Here is a 21,738-nt window from a genome sequence, read left to right as displayed (position 1 = left end):
AAAAGATGATTTAACTACATAAAATTTTCAGAAATCCCTGCTGAACAAAATACACTCTAAACAAAGTTAAAAGACAAATTACTGGAAGAAAACATGTAGAACATCAGAGTGAGGCTGGGAGGGGCATTTGGAGGAGGAAGTGGGGTGTCTATGGCTCTGCTTTTCATCAAATCTTGGTACGGTATAGCTTTTTAATAACAAGAATGGTTCTCATAAAATCTACAGAAATAATGCCAGGTTGGATACTTGTCTCTCCCTGGTCCGCTGATTGCTGGTAGCAGCCAGAGAGTGGCAGGATTATGAGGTGACCCCTGAAGCCCATCCCACCATGGAGACCATTGGATGGCAGGTCCTGGGGCCAGGTGCTTGTGAGGAGCCTGGCGGATGTCCAGAGGGACAGATTCTGGCACAGGGCATGTGCCAGTCCAGCATGCCCTCCCAGGAGACAAGCACATTTCTGATTCATCCATCCTTCTAATGCCCAGCTGGACCCTTGCCAGCCTTTACACCTGCCTGCCCCTTCTCATATGAATTCCCTCCCTTGCAGACTCCAGTCCCTGTGCCCTTTCCGGTTTGGCTAGCCTGTCCCCTTCTGGGGCCCTGCTTAGGGGCAGTGTCACCCCCTCTCCGCCCAGAGGACTGGGCCTCTTATCACCTGCATGGGGATGGAGGTTGACAATTACCTTGGTGATCATTTACCCAGCACCTACTGTGTGCCATGCTCCGTGTGAGAGCTCTGTGGACAGAGTCATGGTAGGTAGTGTTTTTAGCATTTTTTTTTTAAATTTTTTTAATGCTTTACTTTTGAGAGAGAGACAGAGTGTGAGCAGGGAGGGGCCGAGAGAGGGAGTCACAAATCCAAAGCAGGCTCCAGGCTCTGAGCCATCAGTACAGAGCCCGACTCGGGGCTCGAACTCACAAACCACGAGCTGAAGTCGGATGTTTAACTGAGTCACCCAGGCGCCCCTGTGTTTAGCATTTCTGTAAGCTCTTGAGTAAATACTAAACAGGTGGGACTCAGCTAAGGCAAAGATTTTGCATGCAAAATATGAGTGACGACTTCAGGGAACAGCAACTTAAAAAAATTTACATCTGCGTTTCTAATAGTATACAGTAATGACAGAATGTGCTATCAGAATTTATAGGATTTTCTTATGTTTCTGAAGTATCTCAAATTTTTTCCATTAAAGGATTTAAGGTATTTCATAGATTTTTTTTTTCAAATTTTTATTGTGGTAAAATACACAATATAAAATTTACCATCTTAACTTTTAAAATTTACAGTTCAGTGGTATTAACTATATTCATACTAAAGTGCATCCGTCTCCGCCAGCCATCTCCACAGCTCTTTCCATTTTGTACAACGAGAACTCTCTACCACTAGACAATTAACTCTCCATTCTCCCCTACCCCCAGCCCCTTGCAACCGTTCTACTTCCTGTCTCTGTGAATTTGGCTAAGGATCTCATGTAAGTGGAATCACACCATGTCTGTCTTTTTGTGACTGCCTTATTTCATCTGGCATAATGTCTTCAAGGTTCATCCATGTTGTAGCATGTTCCAGAATGTCCTTCCTCTTGAAAGCTGAATAATATTCCATTGTATGTATGTATATGTCAAATTTTATCTGTTCACCTGCTGTTGGACGCTGGGGTTGCTTCCATGTTTTAGCTGTTGCGAACAATGCTGTGACGAACGCGGGTGTTCAAATACCTCTTTGAGAGGTATACCCAATTCCTTTGGGTATAAACCTAGAAGCAAGATTGCTGGATCGTATGGTAATTCTATTTTTTTAAAGTTTATTTGATTTATTTATTTTGAGAGAGAGAGAGAAAGAGCATGCGAGGGAGGAGCAGAGAGAGATGGGGAGAGAGAGAATCTCAAGCAGGCTCCGCACTGTCAGCACAGAGCTGGACTCAGGGTGGGGCTCGAACTCACAAACCAAGAGATCATGACCTGAGCCAAGATAAAGGGTTGGACGCTTAACCGACTGAACCACCCAGGCGCCCCTGATAATTCTGTTTTCCACAGCGACTGTATCCTTCTACATTCTCATCAACAGTGCACAAGGGTTCTGATTTCTCCACATCCTCATCAACAATAAGCATTGATTTTGTTTTGTTTTGTAGTAGGCATCCTAATGGGTGTGAGGTGGGATCTCACTGGAGTTTTGATGTGCATTTCACTAATGATTAGTGACGTTGCATGTGCTTATTGGCCATTGCATATTTCTTGGGAGAAATGTCTATTCAAGTCCTTTACCCATTTTTTATAAGTTCATTTATATATTTTGAGAGAAGGTGGGGGGAGAGAGAACACGAGTGGGGGAGGGGCAGAGAGCGAGAGAGGGAGGGAGAGAATCCCCAGCAGGCTCCTTGCTGTCAGCGCAGAGCCTGATGTGGGGCTCGAACTCATGAAACGAGAGATCATGACCTGAGCCAAGATAAAGGGTCAGACGCTTAACCAACTGAGCCACCCAGGCGCCCCCTTTGCCCATTTTTGAATTGATTTTTTTGTTGTGGTGGTGGTTGAGTTTTAGGAGTCTATATGTTCCGGATGTGAATCCCTTATATAATTTGAAATATTTTCTACCATTCCGTGGTTGTCTTTTTACTTTGTTTACACACTATCTTTGGAGGCACAACATGGAATAGATATGTGTATACCTGGAAAAACTGAGGTCCAGAGAGGGTGTGTGTCCTGTCTGATGCCACCCAGTAAATGGTCTGTGTGATGTTGAAACACTCTGTGCTGGGCAAGGGTGGGACCTCTCATCTCCCACCTCATCTAATACAACAGCCATAATCTTGTTCCTGTTGTACACCTGGAGAGTGAGGCCCCGAGAGGGCTGGGTCTTGTCCAAAGTCGCCCCTGGTCAGGGGCAGAGCATGACTCGAAGCCAGGGAGATGACGTACGTACAAGGATGAGACTGGCTGGGTTTGAATCCTGGTGCTGCCCTTTGTGAGCTGTGACCTCTGGCAAGTTTTTGCTCAGTGCCTTCACTGTCCCCATCTGTGAAATGGGGCCTCGTGGGCCTGTTGTGAGGGTGCCTGGACACCCAAGATGAGACTGAGAATCGCTAAGTGTGGCCTCAGATGTCACATGCTAGCCCACCCTCACTCTTTGGAGCCAAAAAGACATTCCGACTTGGGCTGGGCTGCGAAGAATAAACTTTAATCTCTCTCTGGGTAGGAGCTCTGAGCAGGCTGCTCTCTAGAGCTGTCGAGGTGGGGTCACGGAGCCGTGCACGCGCACTCGGTACAGGCAGGTGAAGCGTGGGTTCCCCCAGTTGCTTGAGATCTTCACCTTGACGGCACCAAAAGCTCGGACAGGCTGGTTCTGGAAGAGTCACAGACATGGGGCCATTGGCCTCCACTCTGCCTGTCCAGAGAGGTGTTTGGGAGTGGAAGGGAACCCTCCTATTTCACAGGTGGAGAAACTGAGGCTCAGAGAGCGGAATGAACTGTCCCAAAGCCGCACAGGAAGTTGGTACTCAGGGGTTGGGATGGAAGGTACTGAGGTGAGAAAGACAGATATACCGTGATGGGGAAAGTGTCCCAGCCTCGGGGCCCTGGACAGATGGCTGTGGGACTCTGGGGCAAGTCACTGCCCCTCTTGGGGCTTCAGTTTCCCCGCTCTGTAAGATGGGCTGGGGGGGCGGTAATATCTTCCCATGAGACCAGGCCCTGGAGCTAGCTGGCCTGTAGGAGATGCTCGGTGAGCACGCCTCCTCCTTGAGAGGGGACAGAGCCCGGTGCAGAAGCTGGGGCTTGGTCTCTGAGATCTCTCTGGATGCTCTTAACCTTCCAGGGAATTATACCAGGGGAGACTGAGGCGCAGAGACGAAGGGAATGGCCCAAGATCATGCAGATTTGTGGTACCAGGATTTGGAGCAGTATCACTGATTCCCAAGTGTTGACATTCCACTGAGTCTCAGGGCCATCCTAGCAGCCACCCCGCTGTGTCCTGCTCCTGTCCCCGACTCCCTCCCCTTCAGGCCTCAGTTTGCCCTGCTGTGGTTAGATCAGGTGCTGACGATGGGGCCTCCCAGTACGGAGATGCTAAAGTGGTCCCCCTGTTCAAGAGCTCCTGTCCACGGGAGGAACTGCCACGGGAGGAACTGCCACGGGAGGAACTGCCACGGGAGGAGCTGCCACAGGAGGAACTGCCACGGGAGTGCTCCTGGGCAAGTCAGGGAGACAATGCACTGCTAGAAGCTGGACAGGTCTCCTCCGGGTCCCACTTTTGGCCCTGGGCAGTGGCTCCATACTCTGAGCCTCGGTTTCCTCGTTTGTCACGTGAGTTAGTGACAAGTGTGCACTGCGAGGCTGTCGGTGGATGCAATGGGGCTCCCGGGGAAAGCCCTGCACATGGTGCACATTTGCTGTGTGCTCAACATAGGCAGCCTTTCTCAGGTACCTGGAGCGGGAACATCTGGATGATGTTTTCCGGCTGAAACTGAAACGCCCCCAGGAACACCTCCTCCTTGGGAGAGCCTTCCATGCCCTGTGGAACCAGAACCAAGGCAAAATGGTCAGGTACGGGCAGGGCCTTCAGAGGGTGTTGCCCCTCTCCAGCTGAGACTTGCATACCTCCCAGGATGGGGAACTCCCTACCTCTTTGGGCACCACTGCATTGCAGCACAGAGGAATAGATAGGAAAGAGCACTGGATTGGGAATCAAAAGGCTGAGGGTCCTCTTCTAATTATGCCACTGAGTTGTAGGTTTTGGGTGTTTCCCTGACCCTTTTCTGGACCTCAGTTTCCTTATCAGTGTCTCCGAAGACTAAATTGGCTCTGAAAAGCTTGGGTTGAAATAAAGTGGCTGTTTATCTCCTATCCTTAAAGGCTGTGATCAACGCCGAACCTGGCCATTCTCAGCCTTAACTAAGCCTCATCCAGCCCCTCTAGCCTGCTTGGGTTGTGCAGACAGAGTGCCTGGAATCCCACCAGACGAGGCTGTCTCCTTAGTTAAGCATTGCTCCCTGTGGGGACGTGCTCACGTAAATGACAAAGTCCTTGGGAGCAGTGTCCAGGTTGCCCGACAGTGAGATGGTCTTGGGGATGTGCTGCAGCGTCAGGTTGGACAGGTAGACCTTCTGGGCCATTCGGATGGTCACCTGGCCTCGGTCACCCGAGAAGGCCCAGCAGTTGCCGGGTGTCACGTTGGGCTGGAAGGGGCAGGTGCGATGGGGGCTATGCTGGGTGGGTGGTTTAAGGTGAATTCCTCATCCCACCCTGGCTCCCCTAGACCTCCTTTGCCTCCTGGGTGAGCCGGATCCTTCCATCTACAAGGCTTGGCTCCAGCGCCACCAACTCCAGGAAGCTCTCCTGATTGCTGACAGTAAGAATGAACCTTCCCGTCAGCCCAGTGCAGGGCAGGCAGGGGCCTGCTTGGGGCCGCGAGGGTTCCTTGACCCTCAAGTCTTGAAGGGCCCCCTTCCAGTGCCAAAGCAGACTGTCCCTGCCCGGCGCCCGCCCCTGCTCCTGCCCAGTCCCCCCGTGGTTCCTGCTGTCTATTTTTGCCTCTTGCCCCTATCGTGTCTCAGTCTCCTGTTCCTATCCCTAGCCCCACCCCGGGCCCCCACCCACTTTGTGCGCACCCCCAGTGTCTGCTTCCAGGTCCTGCCCCCAGGACCCTGACACTCCCCCCCCAGCCCCCCCATTCCCCCTGCCTCGAGGATCACGTCCGGGGGCTGCGCGTAGTTCCATAGCCGGATCCAGTTCCAGCAGGATCGAGCCTTGTCGTAGTTGTATGTGGCAGACGTTTGCTCAAAGTCGATGGAGGCCCCTGTGCGGGAGTGACGGTGTCAGATTGGGCACTGACCACGTGCCGGGCGAACACTTTAGGTGAGTCACTGGCCCTCTGTAAACTTCAGACGTTCCCTGGGTGATGGGAGTAATAATAGAAGCCATAATCGTGGTAACACCCCCCTACCTCACAGGTTGTGAGGTTGTGAGGTTGTGAGGTTGAAGTGAGTCAACACAACAAAGTCCTTCCAGCCAGCCTCATTATTATTTCCATGGCTCTTGCTGTTCCTGCTTCACAGAGGAGGGCACTCTGGCTCTGAGAGGTCGAGTGAGGCCCCGAGAGCGTAAGCCAGTGCCCTCTGACCCCACGTACCCCTGGGCCTGGGTCAGCTGGTGCCGCCTGGCCGGCCCCACCTCTCCTCCTTCCGCATGTCCCCCCCCCCCCCACTCCTGCTGCGCTGTCACAGGAGCACCGTTCACATGGGTTCCCCTAGGTCTGGAAGACTTTTCCCTCCTCACCAGGTCTCAACTCAAACATCCTTCCGCACAGGTCTCTGCCCAGGTCCCCTCCATGCCAGTCACCTGCTTCGGTTTCCCACAACACTGATTCCCAACTACAACTGGGCCTGCGTTGGTTTTTTAGACGGTCAGTCTCCCCGGCTCTGCCGGCCTCTGGGTTTGGAGGGGGGGGGGGGGGAGTGGAGGGGCGGGGCGGGGGGGAGTAGATGCGGGGCGGGGTGGGGGGGGAGTGGAGGGCCTCCCCTCCCCACCTCAGCCCCCTTTAGAGAAAATAGAAAATTGTAGCAAAAAAAAAAGCCATCTGGGGGGCAGAGGCTAGCTCTGAGCATGAACTTGCCAGGAGCAGAGGATACCAGACCAGAACTGAAATCCACCCACTGAAGAGTTTCTGAGGACCCTTGAGGCAGGCTGTTGGGTGGGGGCAGTGAGGGGAGTCGCTTACCTATAGACTTCAGGGCAAAGTCTGGCTTTTCAATATAATCTCCTTGTATCATCTTCATTATTTTCTGGGCCATTTTTTGCTGAGAAGGCAGAAAACACAAACCGTGTGCCGGTGTGTTCTTATAGATCCTGTCCACGTGCGGGTTTGCACCCGGTGACAGGTGGCTGCAGGTATCCTCGTGTCCCTAACTGCTTACCCCTGCCTGTGGAGGCCGTGGCTCGTCCTGGCACAAGACCACCGGTCACTACACTGTGAGGAGGCCCGGGTGACACGGTGCCATCGCTACCCCACCCACCGGGTCTATGACGGGGTCACACGTGGGACCAGAGTCTCAGGGAAGTTAAGGGCAGGGTGTCTGGAGTCAGACAGACTTTTACCGCTGTGGGGCTTTGGGCTAGTTACCGCCCCTCTGAGTCTTGACCTTCTTGTCTGTAACATGGGGATGATAATTACGTCCTCCTCCTGCTGCTGTGAGGACTAGAGCTAACGCTTGTAAGGCTGCTACCGTGTGCCAGGACTGTCCTCAGTGTCATGGAAGTTCACTCTTATCCCCTCACAGCAGCCCCAGGAGGTATGTGCTATTATCACTTCCATTTTAAAGATGAGAATACTGGGGCACAAAAGGGTATGGTGTCCAAGGTCACACAGCTGGTAAGAGGCAGAGCCAGGCAGTTTGGTTCCAGTGTTTGGGCTCTGAGCTACTATACTCTCCTGCCAGATAAAGACTGCAAAGCACTTACCATGCTTGGTACTCAGTAAATGCTGGCCACTATTTTTTTTAATGTGTATTTATTTTTGAGAGACAGAGAGAAACAGAGCACGAGTGGCGGAGGGGCAGACGCAGAGAGGGAAACACGGAATCCGAAGCAGACTCCATGCTCTGAGCTGTCAGCACAGCCTGAGGCGGGGCTCAAACCCACAAACCATGGGATCATGACCTGAGCCGAAGTCGGCGCTTAACCAACTGAGCCACCAAGGCGCCCCAATGCTGGCTATTATTTTTATTAGACTCTTCAAAACTGTGTTCACAACCAGGTCTCCCACTCCACACCCTTCTTTCAATATGACTTTGACACTCTTCCCATTGAGAGGTGGGGCTAAGGTTCCCTCCCATAAGTCTGGGGGGGCCTGAGGCTATGGCAGAGGTGATGCCGTGTGACTTCTGGGCTAAGCCTAAAAGGGGATACAGCTCTATTTCATGGGGAGGCTCATTCTTGGAGCTGCCAAGCTGTGAGGAAGCCCACACAACACTGAGCGCCCACCTATGGTTGCATTAGTCAACAGCCCTGAGTTCCCAGCTGATAGCCAATGTCAACTTCTAGACATGTGAGTGAAGATGCTTCCAGATGGGTCCAGACCCAGATGCCAAGTCACCCCCAGCCTTCAAGTCTTCCCAGGTGAGGCCTCAGACATTGTGGAACAGTGACAAACCATCCCCACTGCACTCCGTTTGGATCCCTGACCCACGGAATGTCTGCGCATAATAAAACAATTGTTTTGCACCACTAAGTTTTGGAGTGGTTTGCTATGTGGCAGTAGTAACTAGACCAGCCACGGTGCTACAGGGCAGGGATTTGTTGATATGGAAACTCAGAAATGTTGATGACCTGCCTAAGCTCCAAACGGTAAGAAAAAATGTTGTATCCATAAAACAAGAATATGGATCTATGAAAAAGAACACCCAGAGAGCAAAAATGAAGTTCTTAGGAATTCAGACTATGTTAGCAGAAATGAAAAACTCAATAGAAGTTTTGGAAGATAAAGCTGAGACTATTTTCTCATATCATAACAAATAGAAGAAAACAGGAAGAAATGGGAGAAAGAGGATTAGTTCAAGAATTTAACATCCAAATAATAGGAGTTTCAAAAATGAGAATAAACCAAATATGGATAGGAGGGGATACATCCATTTAATCACACAATTAAAGAACACTTTTTAGGACTAAAGGGCATGAGTTTCCAGATTGAAAGGGCCCCAAGGGTAGCTAGCCCATAGGCAAATTATCATGACATTTGAGATGTAAGCTGAGATGTAGGGCTTCCAGGGAAGATATAGTAAGTTACAGAGGATCAATGTTCCCACTAAAAACAACTAGTAAAACCAGATAGTTTACGAAATCATATTGTAAAGCCACCACTGAGCTATGGGAGCAATGAGGACCAGATGTATTAAAATTCTAGAGAGGAGAGAACCATTCTGAAATTCATGAACAATTTTTTAATGCCTGGGGGCATTTGATGATTCTGGTCATGGGCTGAAGACATGGGCATAGGCTGGACAATGGCTGCTATTGGTGAAAGAGAAAGCAGCAAAGATTTTAATAGACACACAGGACTAAAAGGACAAAATTGGAGACTTGATGAACCTCAAACCTGAACACTTTTCCCCATAAGATGTTAACTGAAACCCAGAACTATTGAAGAGGCCAAAGAGCTAACTTGAAAGCTTCTGAAAGACATATTAAAACTTCCCAGTCTCATAATGCTTAGAAACCAAGCCCCTTTCCGTGAAGGGACCCCAAAACAAAATAAGCAAGAGATTAAAGCCTTACAAACATCTTCTTAGTATATATCAGGAACATTGGAGGGCTTGTTGAAACATACATGATTGGCTCCCATCCTCAGTAGGTCTGAGGGGGCCCATTAATTTGAATTTCTAACATTTTCCCAGGTAATGCTGATGTTCCTGATATGGGAGCCACACTTTGAGAACCGCTGCCCTAGAAGGAGTGGTGAATCAATACTGAGAGGCTGTAGCCGCACCTGGAGGCACTAAACCAATTATGGGCACAATTAGAGGCTGAGAATCCAAGCTTGCCCCTGGCAGAGAAGGTTACCACTAGGGCTGCAGATTTTGCATTCATGCAGGGCTGAGAGACAAAATTGGAGACTTGAGAGGGGTGCCTGGGTGGCTCAGTCCATTAAGTGTCCAACTCTTGATTTCGGCTCAGGCTGTGATCTCAGAGTGCGTGAGTTCAAGCCCAGCATCAGGCTCTGTTGCTGACAGTGTGGAGCCTGCTTGGGATTCTCTCTTTCCTACTCTCTCTGCCCCTCCTCTGTTCGTGCTCACTCCCTTTCTCTCTCATATTAAATAAATAAATTTAAAACAAACAAAAACTTTTTAAATTTTTTTTAATTGGAGACTTGAGAAGCCTCAGACATATGGTCAGTCTTTCCCATCAAGATATCTACCAAAAGTTTGAAGCTACATGGGAAGGGCACTAAAGGGTTAGGCTGAAAACATCTGACTAAATCTTACACAAATTGCCACCCAGGTTTGAAACAGCTCAATGAACATCTACATAGAAGTGATAAGCGTACTCATCTTCCTTACAAAGAAAATGGGGAACTCTCTCTAGTTGAAGTTATACCTATCTGGAGCACAGAGTTATTTTGTATACAATGTCCAGAAAAACACTAAAAAATTACTGGACATGAAAAGACAATACCATATGATTGATATTCCAAAGAAAAGCAACAATAGAAAAAGATCATAGATGATCCAGATATTGGACTTAGCAGATAAGGATATAAAAATTACTACAACAATATATTAAATAAAAGAAAGAAAAAATGGACGACATAGGTAAGATGTTGGAGAATTTCACCATAGAATTAAAATTTATGAAAAAGAATCAAATATGTATTCTAAAACAATGCAATATATGAAATTAAGAACTTAGTGGAAAAATTTAACAGTAGATTGGACAGAACAGAATACAGGATTAGTAGCAAACTTAAAGAAATGTGAATAGAAAATATCAAAACTCAAGCACATAGAGAAAAAGAATGAAAATCAAACACATCAGGTAGTAGCATAAGAATTATGTGGAACACACTCTAACAGTCTAGCATAGATGTAACTGGAGTTCTAGGAGAGGAGATAGATAATGGGGAAGAAACGATATTTTAAGAAACAATAGCTAAGCATTTTTAGCAACTATTGAAGAAATAAATCTGTAGATCCGATAAGCTCAGCAATCCAATCCCAAGAAGGTTAAATATGCAACACTGTGGATAAAAAGAACATCATACAAACTCCCAGAGATAAAAAAACAGATCACACTCAATGGACCAATAATAAGAGCACTAACAGACTTCTCAACAGCAGCAGTATAACTAGAACACAACAGTGGAATTCTTTCAAAATGTTCAGGGGAATAGTTCCTATCTAGAATTCTATACCCAGCCAAACTATCAATCAAATGCAAGGGTAGAATAAAGATATTTTCAAATGTGCAAGTTCTAAGCAAATTAATATGCCTCTTATTTAACTCTTTCCCAGGAAATTATTGGGGGATGTGCTCCACCAAAAGTTGGGAAATAGGAAAAAGGGCATCAAACAAAGAAGTCAGATGTTTGGGAGCAGAATGGCCAGTATCTCACCTCATCTGACATGGCTTCCATCAACTGGAGCTTGGCAATGAGTTGGGTCATGTTACCTCGGAGGTCCTGGATTTCCCCAGAGTGATGCCGCACCTTCTCCTGGTACATTCTTACAAGAAAGGAGTGAGAACATGGAGTGACTGATTTGCAATGCTGCTATTGTCACCCTTAGCTTCTATCTGTGTCAGTCAACCTACAAAGAACTAGCTTCACATTTCCTCACTCTTCTGGGCCCATCCCTGGCCCTACCCAGCAGGTTCTTGTCTCTTCCTCCTACTTGGAATATCTTTAAATTTAACTCATTCCTTCCAAATATTCCTATTTTGTTTGCAATTAAGGATGATGCCACCAGGTGGTATACTGTTGGTTAAAATTTCTTCTCAGCTTCCACTTGCTGAGTGTGATTTATTCAGGACAGTTGACATCTTTAACGTTCATAATTACCCAGAGCAAGGTGGGTGTTATGTCTCATCTCATAAATGAGGAGTTGAAGGCCCAGAGAGGTGAAGTGATTTGCAAAAGTTTAGCCAAGTAGGAAGTATGGGAGCTGGGATTTAAACCTAGGTTTATCTGACTGTGGAGCCCACATTCTTAGCCAATACCTTACAGGTCCTGGATATAGTTCTGGTTTTTAGGTGATAGTAAGATTATTTAGCAGATTCTTCTTACCTCAAGCTGTGCAGTGGACTATCTATGCTGTCATCCTGGTAGGGTGTTGCAGAAACAAAGGATCTTTTTCAGATGGCCTCATCTGGGCCCAATAGAACTTCCTCCATTCAATGTCCCACAACCATAAATCCATCCATTCATCTGCCTTCCCATTTACTCTTCCATCCATCCACTCACCTACCATCTATCCAAAATCCAGTGTATCCTCCATTTTAAGTCGATCCATCCAAATCCACATTCATCCACCCTTCCACCTATCCACCAGCCCATCCAACCACCCTTTCTCACACATATACTCCTCCATTTATCCAACCTGCCTCATCCCTCCTATCCACCCTCCCATTCATATAACTTACCTTATATATTGACCCTTTCATCAATCAATTCATCCTCCCATCTATCTACCCTCCCATCTATCCAAACTCCCATTAACCGTCCATCCATCCATCCATCCATCCATCCATCCATCCATCCATCCATTTATCCATCCATATATCTAATCTGCCCTCCTATCTGTCCATCTGTCCATTTTCTCATCCATGCAGTCTTCCATTCATCCATCCATCTATCCCCCCAGCCATTTTCCCACATCCCTACATCCATCACTTCTATCGTCTCATCCATTCTCCCTCCATTCCACATTTCCATCTGATCATCCAATTAACCAATACTGATAGTGGCAACTTTCTGCCCAGTCCTGAGGTGGACATCACTGGAGTGAATTAGACGTGGCTCTGCCTTCAAGAGCACCCCAAAAAGTTGGGAAAATGTCATGATTGCATTCATGATTAGAGAAAATTGTGGGAGGAAAGGGGAATGTCATCACCTCCACCTGGTATTTCTGGGGGAAGTGACATTTTAGCTGGATCTTGAAGTATATGAAGGAGTTTATAAGGATAAAAGAGTAGAGGGAAGGACAAGCTCATCAGATCTCTTTTCTCCTTAAGCATTCTGAGACTCTTTGTTGTCCTCTGACAGGGAGCGCTAGCCATGATTTCCTCCTCCTTTCTCCCCAGGAACCACAAAGCAAATGATCTCATTTCATTTGAACAGAACAAACTGCTTTGAGTAGAGAGAATTGTGTTCCATTCTCACTATCGTTCTCTAGGAGGGAGATTTGATAAAGGAAAGATAGGTCACCTCTGGGAGGGAGAGGCAGGAGAGCCATTCTGTAGGATGGACTATTGAATCTGGTCTTTAAAGTCACATTTTGGTGGGAGAGATGGGTTCCAGGTGGGTGGCATTGCAAAGACAGAGATTTGGGGCTGGAATGAGTCAGGAACTGATCAGTTTCCAGATGTGATGAGAGTGAGAGAAGCTGATGTAGGCAGCATTGACTAGTTGGGGTGCGGCCAGTCAGTGCTGAGGCCTGAAGAAAGCACATACTTACCTGCCAGACTTCCATTTTAGACGGTACATGCATAGAAAATATCCAGAATCCTGTGAGGCCAGGAGAATGAGAGTGAGACATTTAAGATGAAAGGTTAAAAGCTTAGGCTCTGGAGTTAAGGCATCTAGACTCAAATCCCAGCTTTGGCACTTACTAACATTGTACAACTTTGGAAGAATTTACTTAATCTCTCTATACCTCAATTTCCTCCTCTGGGAATTTCCTCCTCCTAAAATGGGACCAACAGTAATATCCACTCCATGATCAAATGATATCGTATAGGTAGAGTGTCTCACATAAACCAAATAATCCATGTCCCCTTTCTCTCCCCTGCTCCAATTCTACTGGGGATAATTGATGAAGAGAAGAAAATGGGATAATGTTCCCTGTATTTTATAATCTCTGTGTTGCCTTAAATCCTACCATTCAAGCCATTATTAAAGCTCTTTAAAACCTATTCATTGTTAATGATAAAACAATCAACAAATCAGGAATAGAATGGAACTCCCACAATCTGATAAAGCCCTTTATGAAAATCCCCCAGCTAAAAAACACTTAATGGTAAAATATTGGATGCATTCTTCCTAAAATCAGGAACAAAACAATTATGTCTATTCTTGCCATTTCTATTTAACATTGTCATGTAGGTTCTAGCCAGGTCAATTAGTCAAGAAAAAGAAATAAAAGGCAGATGACACAACCTTGCATATAGAATCTTAAAGTATCTAAGACTGGATGTCATGCTCAGTGTCAAAGCAATAAATGAGTTCAGCAAGGTTGCGGGATACAAGATCAGTATATGAAAATCAATTATATTTTTCAACACAAGCAATAAATAATCTGAAAATGATATTAAGAAAACAACTCAATTTACAATAGCATCTCAACGAATAAAATACTTGGAATAAACTCAACAGAAGTATAAACTTTGCACTCTAAAAGATACAAAACATCATTAGAAGAAATTAAAGACAACATAGAGATATATCAACAATAGAAAGACAGCCCATGTTCATGGATTGGAAAACTTAATATTGTTCAGGTGACACTACTCCCCAAATTCATCTATGAATCAATGCAAACTCCCTCAAAATACCTATGGCCTTTTTTTTTTTTAAGAAATGGAAAAATTGATGCTAAAATTCATATGAAAATGTAAGGGACTATAATAGCCAAAACAATTTAAAAAGAACAAAGTTGGAGAACTCATAATGCTGGATTTCAAAACTTATTACGGATTTATAGCAATTAATCCAGGGTAGATAGATAGACAAATAGAGAGATGGCAAATAGATAGACAAATAGATAGATGGCAAATAGATAGACACATAGATCAAAGGAGTAAAATTAAGAGTCCAGAACTAAACTCTCACATTTATGGTCAATTGATTTTCAATAAGGGTAGCAGACAATTCAGTAAGAGAAATAATAGTTTTCTCAATAAATGGAACAACTGGATATCTACATTCAAAATAACGAAGTTGGACTCTTACCTCACAACATATGCAAAAATTAACTCAAAAATGGATCATGGACCTAAATGTAAAGGCTAAAACTATACAAATCTTGGAAGAAAAAGTGGGAGTAAATTTTTATAGCTTTGGGTTAAGCACTAGTTTCTTGCACCTGACATTAAAGTATCTATGGAAAAAGAAAACATGGATAAAGTGGACTTCATCAAAATTTAAAAAATTTGTGCTGCAAAGGACACCATCAAGAGAAAGTGAAAAGACAACCCACAGAATGGGAGAAAATATTTGCAAATTGTATATCCGATAAGGGACTTCTATCCAGACCATACAAGGAACCCTTAAAACTCAATAATAAACAGACAACCCAATTTAAAAATGGGCCAAGACTGAATAGACATTTCTCCAAAGAAGACCTATAATTGGCCAATAAGTATATGAAAAGGTGCTTAACATCATTAGCCATTAGACAAATGAAATAAAAACTACAATGAGGTACCACACTTCATGGCTAAAATTTTTTTTTTTAATTTTTTTTTTAACGTTTATTTATTTTTGAGACAGAGACAGAGCATGAACGGGGGAGGGTCAGAGAGAGGGAGACACAGAATCCGAAACAGGCTCCAGGCTCCGAGCTGTCAGCACAGAGCCCGACGCGGGGCTCGAACTCACGGACCGTGAGATCGTGACCTGAGCCGAAGTCAGCTGCTCAACCGACTGAGCCACCCAGGCGCCCCATAAAATTAAAGACAGGTAATAACCAGTGTTGGTGAGGAGGCAGAGGAATTGGAACCCTCATACATGCCGGTGGGGATGTTAAGGTGGTACAGCTACTTTGGGAAAAAGTTTGGCCAATTGCTTAGATAGTTAAGCATACAGTTGCCACAAAACCCAGAAATTCCACTTCTAAATAGATACCCAAGATAATTTAAAACACATGTCCACACAAACATTTTACAGGATCATTCACAGGAACGTTACTAATGGTAGTCAAAAAGCAGAAACAACCGTAATATCCATCAACCGATGGACACATAAGCAAAATGTGGCATATCCAAACAATGGACTATTTTCAGCCATAAAAAAGGAGGAAATGCTGATGTATGCTACGCCATGGATGAACTTTGAAAACATTATGACAAGTGAAAGAAGCCACAAAGACCACATAGTGTATGATTCTATTTATATTAAATATCCAGAATAGGCAAATCCATAGTCACAGAACATAGATTAGTGATTGGTCGTCTAAGACTGGGGTGAGGGGGAATGGGAACCAACTGTCTGGGACTGGGGTGGGGGGTTCTTTTGGGGGCAGTGAAAATACTGGAATTTGATAACGGCGATGGCTGCAAAACTTTGTGAATATACTAAAAATCACTGAATTGTACACTTTAGAATGGTGATCTTTCTGGTATGTGAACTATATCTCAATAAAGCTGTTATTTAAAAAAAAAAAAAAACTTATTTGTTAAGTTTCCTAGGAATTTCGAATTTCCTAAGACCTTCTCTCGACCCCACCCCCACCCCACTGCCCTGCCTCCTTGGGCCAGTGTACTCGAGAGGAGGGAGGAGACTCCTTTGCTCGAGAAAGCAAAGCTGTGACCTGGGAGGTGACAGCAGTGGTTGGAAGGAATCCGCTGAAGCTCAGAAACAAGTAATAACGATCATACCACGGTTGGGGGAGAACTTGAGTTTTCAGCGCTTTTCTTAGTGTTCAAAACATGTTCTTGGTCATCAGTTAATTTGATCCTCACAGCAATACTCATTAACAGACTTCACTCTTTTCCTCCCCAGGTTGGGCAAGAGCACAGGGATACCTCCACCTGGGATGGGACAGGGCCCTGGAGACTTACCAAAAGCACAGAGGACGAGAACACCTGTCTTTTCCATGAGCTTCTGGAAGAGCAGCCTGCATCTGGAAGAGAGAGAAGCAGAGGTCAAGGTGAAGTGGGGTTTTGCATAGGCTAGCAAGTCCTGGCCTGGCCCTTGCCCTCTTCCAACCCTGAAGGGCAGGGCCCTCCCTGGGTAGTGATACCCCCTCCAAGATGCTGACCACGTTCTGTGACTGCACAGCCTCACGGAGGAAAGAAAGCTCTCACTCCAGCATTTGGGGCCATCAGAGATACACTGACCGTGGTCCACCACGTCCTTTTCACACCCGTCTCCAGCTACGTACTGTCTGTTCCCTCCCTTCTGTCCTGGTGAGCGCACCCTTCAGGGTTCAGCTCAAACAAACGTCCCCTCCTCCTACGACCTTCAGAGTCAACACTGCCCACCCACACCCTTAACACCGGGTTTGGTGTCTTCCCCTACTGGGAGCTCAGGAGTGGTGAGGGTCAAGGCTGGGCCCAGAGTAGGCCTTAAGATGTTTAGGATGCAGGCTCTAAATGGATGAATGAGGGGGAAAGCTTTGCAGCACTTGGGAGGAGTTTGCGTGGGACAGGAGAGTGAAGGGAAAGGAAGGGACAGGCATGCCAGGAAGAAAAACAGCCTGCGCCTGGTGCTGAGGTGGGAGCAGGAACGGCGGGCCCAGGGGGTGAGAGCCCTAGTCTTGCTGGCCCAATGGGTCCACAACAGGATGCAGAGTGAGAGCAGCATGGAAAGAAAGGGTGGGGCAGGATTCCAGAAGGTTGCGGGCTGAGGTGCTGGAGCCCTGCGGAGCCACAGTGGGTTCTGAGGTGAGAGAATATGCTAAAAGCCAGGTTTGGGATGGCTGGTCTGGTCCAGTGATCAAGGGATCATCCAGACCAGTGAGGGGGCTGCCATAGGAATGGGCTGCGTGTTCCCAGCCCCCATCACCCTCCCCTCACCTGCCCCCGCTCACCTGCAGTTGTTGAACAGAATCTGGTGAGCCTGAGTCCTCAGGAAGCAGGCCAGGCAGGTGATCCAGGCTGCAAAGGAGGCAGGAGAGCAGGGAGTAGCCACCCTTGTTTTTATCCCACCAACCCTTGCAGGAGGCGAGGTCCTACTGCTGGGAGACCCTCTCAATTTTGTAATCGAGCCCAGGGTAGCCCTGTTCTGCTCACAGGTAAGCACCTGCTCAGAGGGAGGACGGGCCCTAGAGGTGGGCACGGCTTGTGACCGGCAGTTAATAGGCACCTAGCAGAGACTCAGGGGCACACGAAGCCTGGGATGTGCCGATGCCCATTCCCAGACACTGGGAGCTTCTCAAGGGCAGAGTCCTTGTCTGGTTTATCTCCAGGTACCCAGTGTTGCCCACCATGGAGCTAGGTAAAAAGTTGGGGTTCAGGATGGATGAGTAGGTGGGAGACACGCGAACGGACAGGAGAATGGTAAGAGAATGGTTTGGAAGGTGGATGAATAGGAAGACGGTTGAGAGGAGGGGCGGACGGAAGGATGGATGGAAGGACGGATGGGTGGGTGACTGGATGGGTGTGAGTAGTAACAAATAAAGGTACGTGTGGCCGATGGCTGACGCAGTGAACCCATGGGGTGCGTGGATATTACAGCAGATGGATACGAGGACAGATGGCTGGAGAAATGACTGAGTGATGAGGAAATGGAGGGGTGGGTGGGTGAACACTGGCATAGAAGGCTGATCTTTAGGGGGTGGTCAGACCCCGTGCCCGAAGGGAGGGCACAGCGTGTCACACCATTCCGTGGCTTCATCAGCGGCCCCAGGGGCCAGGCTGGCGGGAGAGTAGCGGAGGGCCGACAGTCAGCCCCTCCAAACAGCAAGTCTGCCTCCTATCCCCTCTCCCCGACCACCAAAGAGACTCTGGCTGGAATGACGCCCCTGCCACCTTCGCTGGGAAGTCCTCCAGGGTTCCCTCCCTCCCCTGCAGCCCAGTGCAGGCCTTACCCCCACCCAGGCCCACGTTGACGGCCAGGGTGTCTCTTCGGTGTATACGTACAGATACAGGGCAGCACGCACTGGGCCAGGCTCAGGGCCGGGGCACTGATGCGGATGGGCAACACTATGGCATCACCTGCAGAGAGCACAGGGCCTGTCACATCAGCGCCCACAGATACGGGGAGCACCCAGAGCGTGGTGCGGCCACGCCTGCTCCCTAGCCCGCCCCTTGCTGGGTGACTCCGGGCTGCCCATCTGACATCTCTGAGCCTCGGGCCCTTGCTGTTCACGAAGACCCCAGGGCCCCTCTCGTCCCTCCCTGCTCACTCGCGTTTGGCAAGGCGTCCTGGGCCATCCTGCAGGTGTTCCGGCCTCTTTGGGCGACCCTGGGGATAACAAGATTCACAATCGCATTTTATAATTTTTTCAAGAAACGTGGTGTCCCCGTGTTCCAGATTGAGAGACTGAGTGGTGGACAAGTTCGCCCAAGACCACCAGCCTGCGAATCAGGGACATACCAGGTCTGACTGACCCCAAACGCAAGTCTGTTTTGAGGAGAGGACTCGGTTTGCTGTGGCAGTCACAGGTGGTTATCCCCGCAAAGCCAATCGCTCCCGTCACTGGCAGGAGGCTGATTTTGGTCCCTCGTCCACTCCTACCTCATGTGATTTTAGACAATCCCGATCGCTCCAAGCCCTGCTGTCACACTCCCAGTGCCTTTGCTGTGACTGGCTCTGGTGGTGGGCGGGGGGGGGGGAGGGGAGTTCCCACGGGGTGAGGTGTGGGGGTGGGCTGGGTATAGAGGCCTTGGGGGAAAGGCTTTCTCATTGCTAAAATGAGACCCACAGGAAGCAACGTCCACTCTCCTTGCACCCTATACAGCCATGCTTCTCCGTGCTTCTGGAACCCTGGTGGCCTGTGACAGCGAGGAGGCCGACAGGAAAAGCAAAAAGGTGGCAGGGACCTGGATCTTAGGGGACATTGCAGAACCACAGAACTAACGTGCTCTGGAACCACATACGTCTTGGGACCTCTTGGCATGTGAGATAACAAATTGTCTTTATTTCTTAAGGCGAAGGTCTCCAAACATTTATTATCATACCCCCCCGATGTATTTATGTTTATTTATGAAGCAATTTTATATATATAGTACCATATATACATATATATGTGCATAGCTCCAAGTGTGCTAACATATTATTTACTTTTTCAAATATTTATACGTTCTTGAGGACTATAAATTAAAAGAGGGTGGGCTAAAAATATACGCTGAAGTTCGGATGATTTGTCCCCTCACCCCAGCAGATTGTTTTGTATATCCTTTTTTTAAAATATTTTTTAAAATGTTTTTATTTTATTTTTGAGTGAGACAGAGTGTGAGCGGGGGAGGGGCAGAGAGCGAGGGAGACACAGAATCAGAAGCAGGCTCCAGGCTCCGAGCTGTCAGCACAGAGCCCGATGCGGGGCTCGAACTCACAAACTGTGAGATCATGACCTGGGCTGAAGTCGAAGGCTTAACCAACTGAACCACGCAGGCGCCCCTGGTTTGTATACCCTCTTGGGATATACACCCCTTTTGGGGGCGCAGAAGTGGGCAGACAGATGGCAGAGGTGATTTTTGCCCGTTTACCGTCTCCCTCACTGGACTGTGACCTCCGTGGGGGCAGGAAGCACTTCCGCCTGGCGCAGCCCCGTGTCCCCAGCCCCCTGCTCAGTGCTTAGTAGGTGCTCAATGAACACATGTGGAAAGGGTGACTGCCCCATCACTCCCTTGGCTGGGAGACTTTAGGAAAGCCACAGTCAGACCTCTCTGACCTCAGTAGCTGCCTCTGTCAAGTGCGGCCGGTGACCGCCCGCTCACCTCCAAGGAGAGGGCAAAGGCATTTAGTAAACCGCAAGGAACTGGGCAGAGAGGGGGGCTGCCGTCCTCACCTCCTGGGTCTGGCATTCTCAGGCGGGTTACACGGGTCCCTGGGGTTCCTCAAGGACCGTGGCATCAATTTCCTTCTCTAGGAAATCTAGGGAAACGGTGCTGGGGCTCTCTGGGAGTCGGCAAGGGGGAAGAGATTACCACTGCTGCCACCTCCTAGCGTTCCCTGGAAGGTGCCATGTGGGATCTAGCCGGGTCAAGTGGAGTCGTGGGCACTGTGACCTCACAGAGCGGGGGGGAGGGGCTCTGCCCAGTCTCCAGCTTGGCCCTAGAACTTCCCCTTGGATGAGCCCATTCTGACTCCCTTTCTACTTATAAGATGAGGAAATTGAGGTCCCAGGACGGGAAGGGCCATGCTAGGATCTCAGGGCCTGGGCAGGGGTGAGAACCGAGGCTCCCATATCCAGGCCATGCTTTGTTCTTGCCCCCAGACCCCTTCCTGCCTCCAGCTTCCCGGACTTGCCACCTGCTTAGGCTGTCCGTGAAGGTTTATAATGCTTGTCTTCTCGCTAGTGGAGGTTTTGCATAACACAAAATAATGTATATGTGGTTGCTTTAATCAAGTTCTACTTCTGCTGCAGAAAAATAAACGCACAGCAGAGTGGAAATGTCTGGCTATAGATATTTTTTCTGTCAGCCCTGCCAATGGAGAGCCAGTTTGGATTGTGAAGCTTAAAGAAACTCACTTTTGCCCCTTGATGGTAGTTGAGCAAATTGTAGGCTAAGTTCCGGCAGTCTGCTAAAGAAGGGTCCCTCAGGGAGTCCGGCATACAAAACCAGAATGTGTTTGTGTGTTAGGTTATGGAACAAAGATGTGACGCTTGCCGATGGGATTGAGGTTGCTAGTCAGCTGACCATGAGGTAGGAGAATATCCTAGATCACCCAGGCGGGCCCAGTGTAATCAGGGTCCTGTACCTGGCAGAGGGAGGCGGATGGGAGAGGGTGGCTGCACCAGCAGCCCTCAGCCCTGCTTGCTGGTTTGAAGGTGGAGGAAGAGGCCTTAAGGCATGCAGTGAAAACAGCCTCTGGAAGCTGGAAAAGGCAGAGAAACAAATCCTCCCCTAGAGTTTCTGGAAAGGAGCAAAGCTCTGCCAATACCTTGACTTCAGCCCAGCGAGATCCATTTTGGACTTCCGACTTCCAGCGATATAAGACAAGAAATTTGTGTTTAAGGTCACGACGTTTGTCGTCATTTGTTACAGCAGCAATAGGAAACTCATACAGTACTCTTAAGAATTTTCGGTGAAGGGGAAGCCCTGAAATGCTGCCACTATAATTGTTCCAAGCGTCTTCCAAGCGCACATGCATGCATTCGTTCCACGAATATTTACTGAGCACCCGGTATGTTCCAGGCACCGGCTGCAGAG

At 48.0% G+C, this 21,738-nt stretch overlaps 1 protein-coding gene across 1 annotated transcript; it reads right to left on the bottom strand.

Annotated features, from left to right (window-relative positions):
* Positions 1 to 3,154: 3,154 nt before the first annotated feature.
* SUN5 (Sad1 and UNC84 domain containing 5) lies at positions 3,155 to 20,566 on the bottom strand. The gene is made up of 13 exons (XM_045444886.1): positions 20,373 to 20,566; positions 18,768 to 18,826; positions 18,502 to 18,576; positions 17,451 to 17,517; positions 16,480 to 16,541; positions 13,158 to 13,207; positions 11,768 to 11,802; positions 11,099 to 11,207; positions 6,713 to 6,791; positions 5,676 to 5,791; positions 5,004 to 5,171; positions 4,421 to 4,507; positions 3,155 to 3,340 (listed from the first exon to the last, which is right to left on the bottom strand). The coding sequence occupies exons 1-13, from the start codon at positions 20,435 to 20,437 to the stop codon at positions 3,215 to 3,217; spliced, it is 1,098 nt and encodes a 365-aa protein (XP_045300842.1). The 5' UTR covers positions 20,438 to 20,566; the 3' UTR covers positions 3,155 to 3,214.
* Between the last annotated feature and the right edge of the window lie 1,172 nt (positions 20,567 to 21,738).

This window comes from Leopardus geoffroyi, chromosome A3 (genome assembly GCF_018350155.1).
Source record: "Leopardus geoffroyi isolate Oge1 chromosome A3, O.geoffroyi_Oge1_pat1.0, whole genome shotgun sequence".
Classification (NCBI taxonomy): domain Eukaryota; kingdom Metazoa; phylum Chordata; class Mammalia; order Carnivora; family Felidae; genus Leopardus; species Leopardus geoffroyi.
This window is presented reverse-complemented; position numbering and strand designations above follow the sequence as displayed.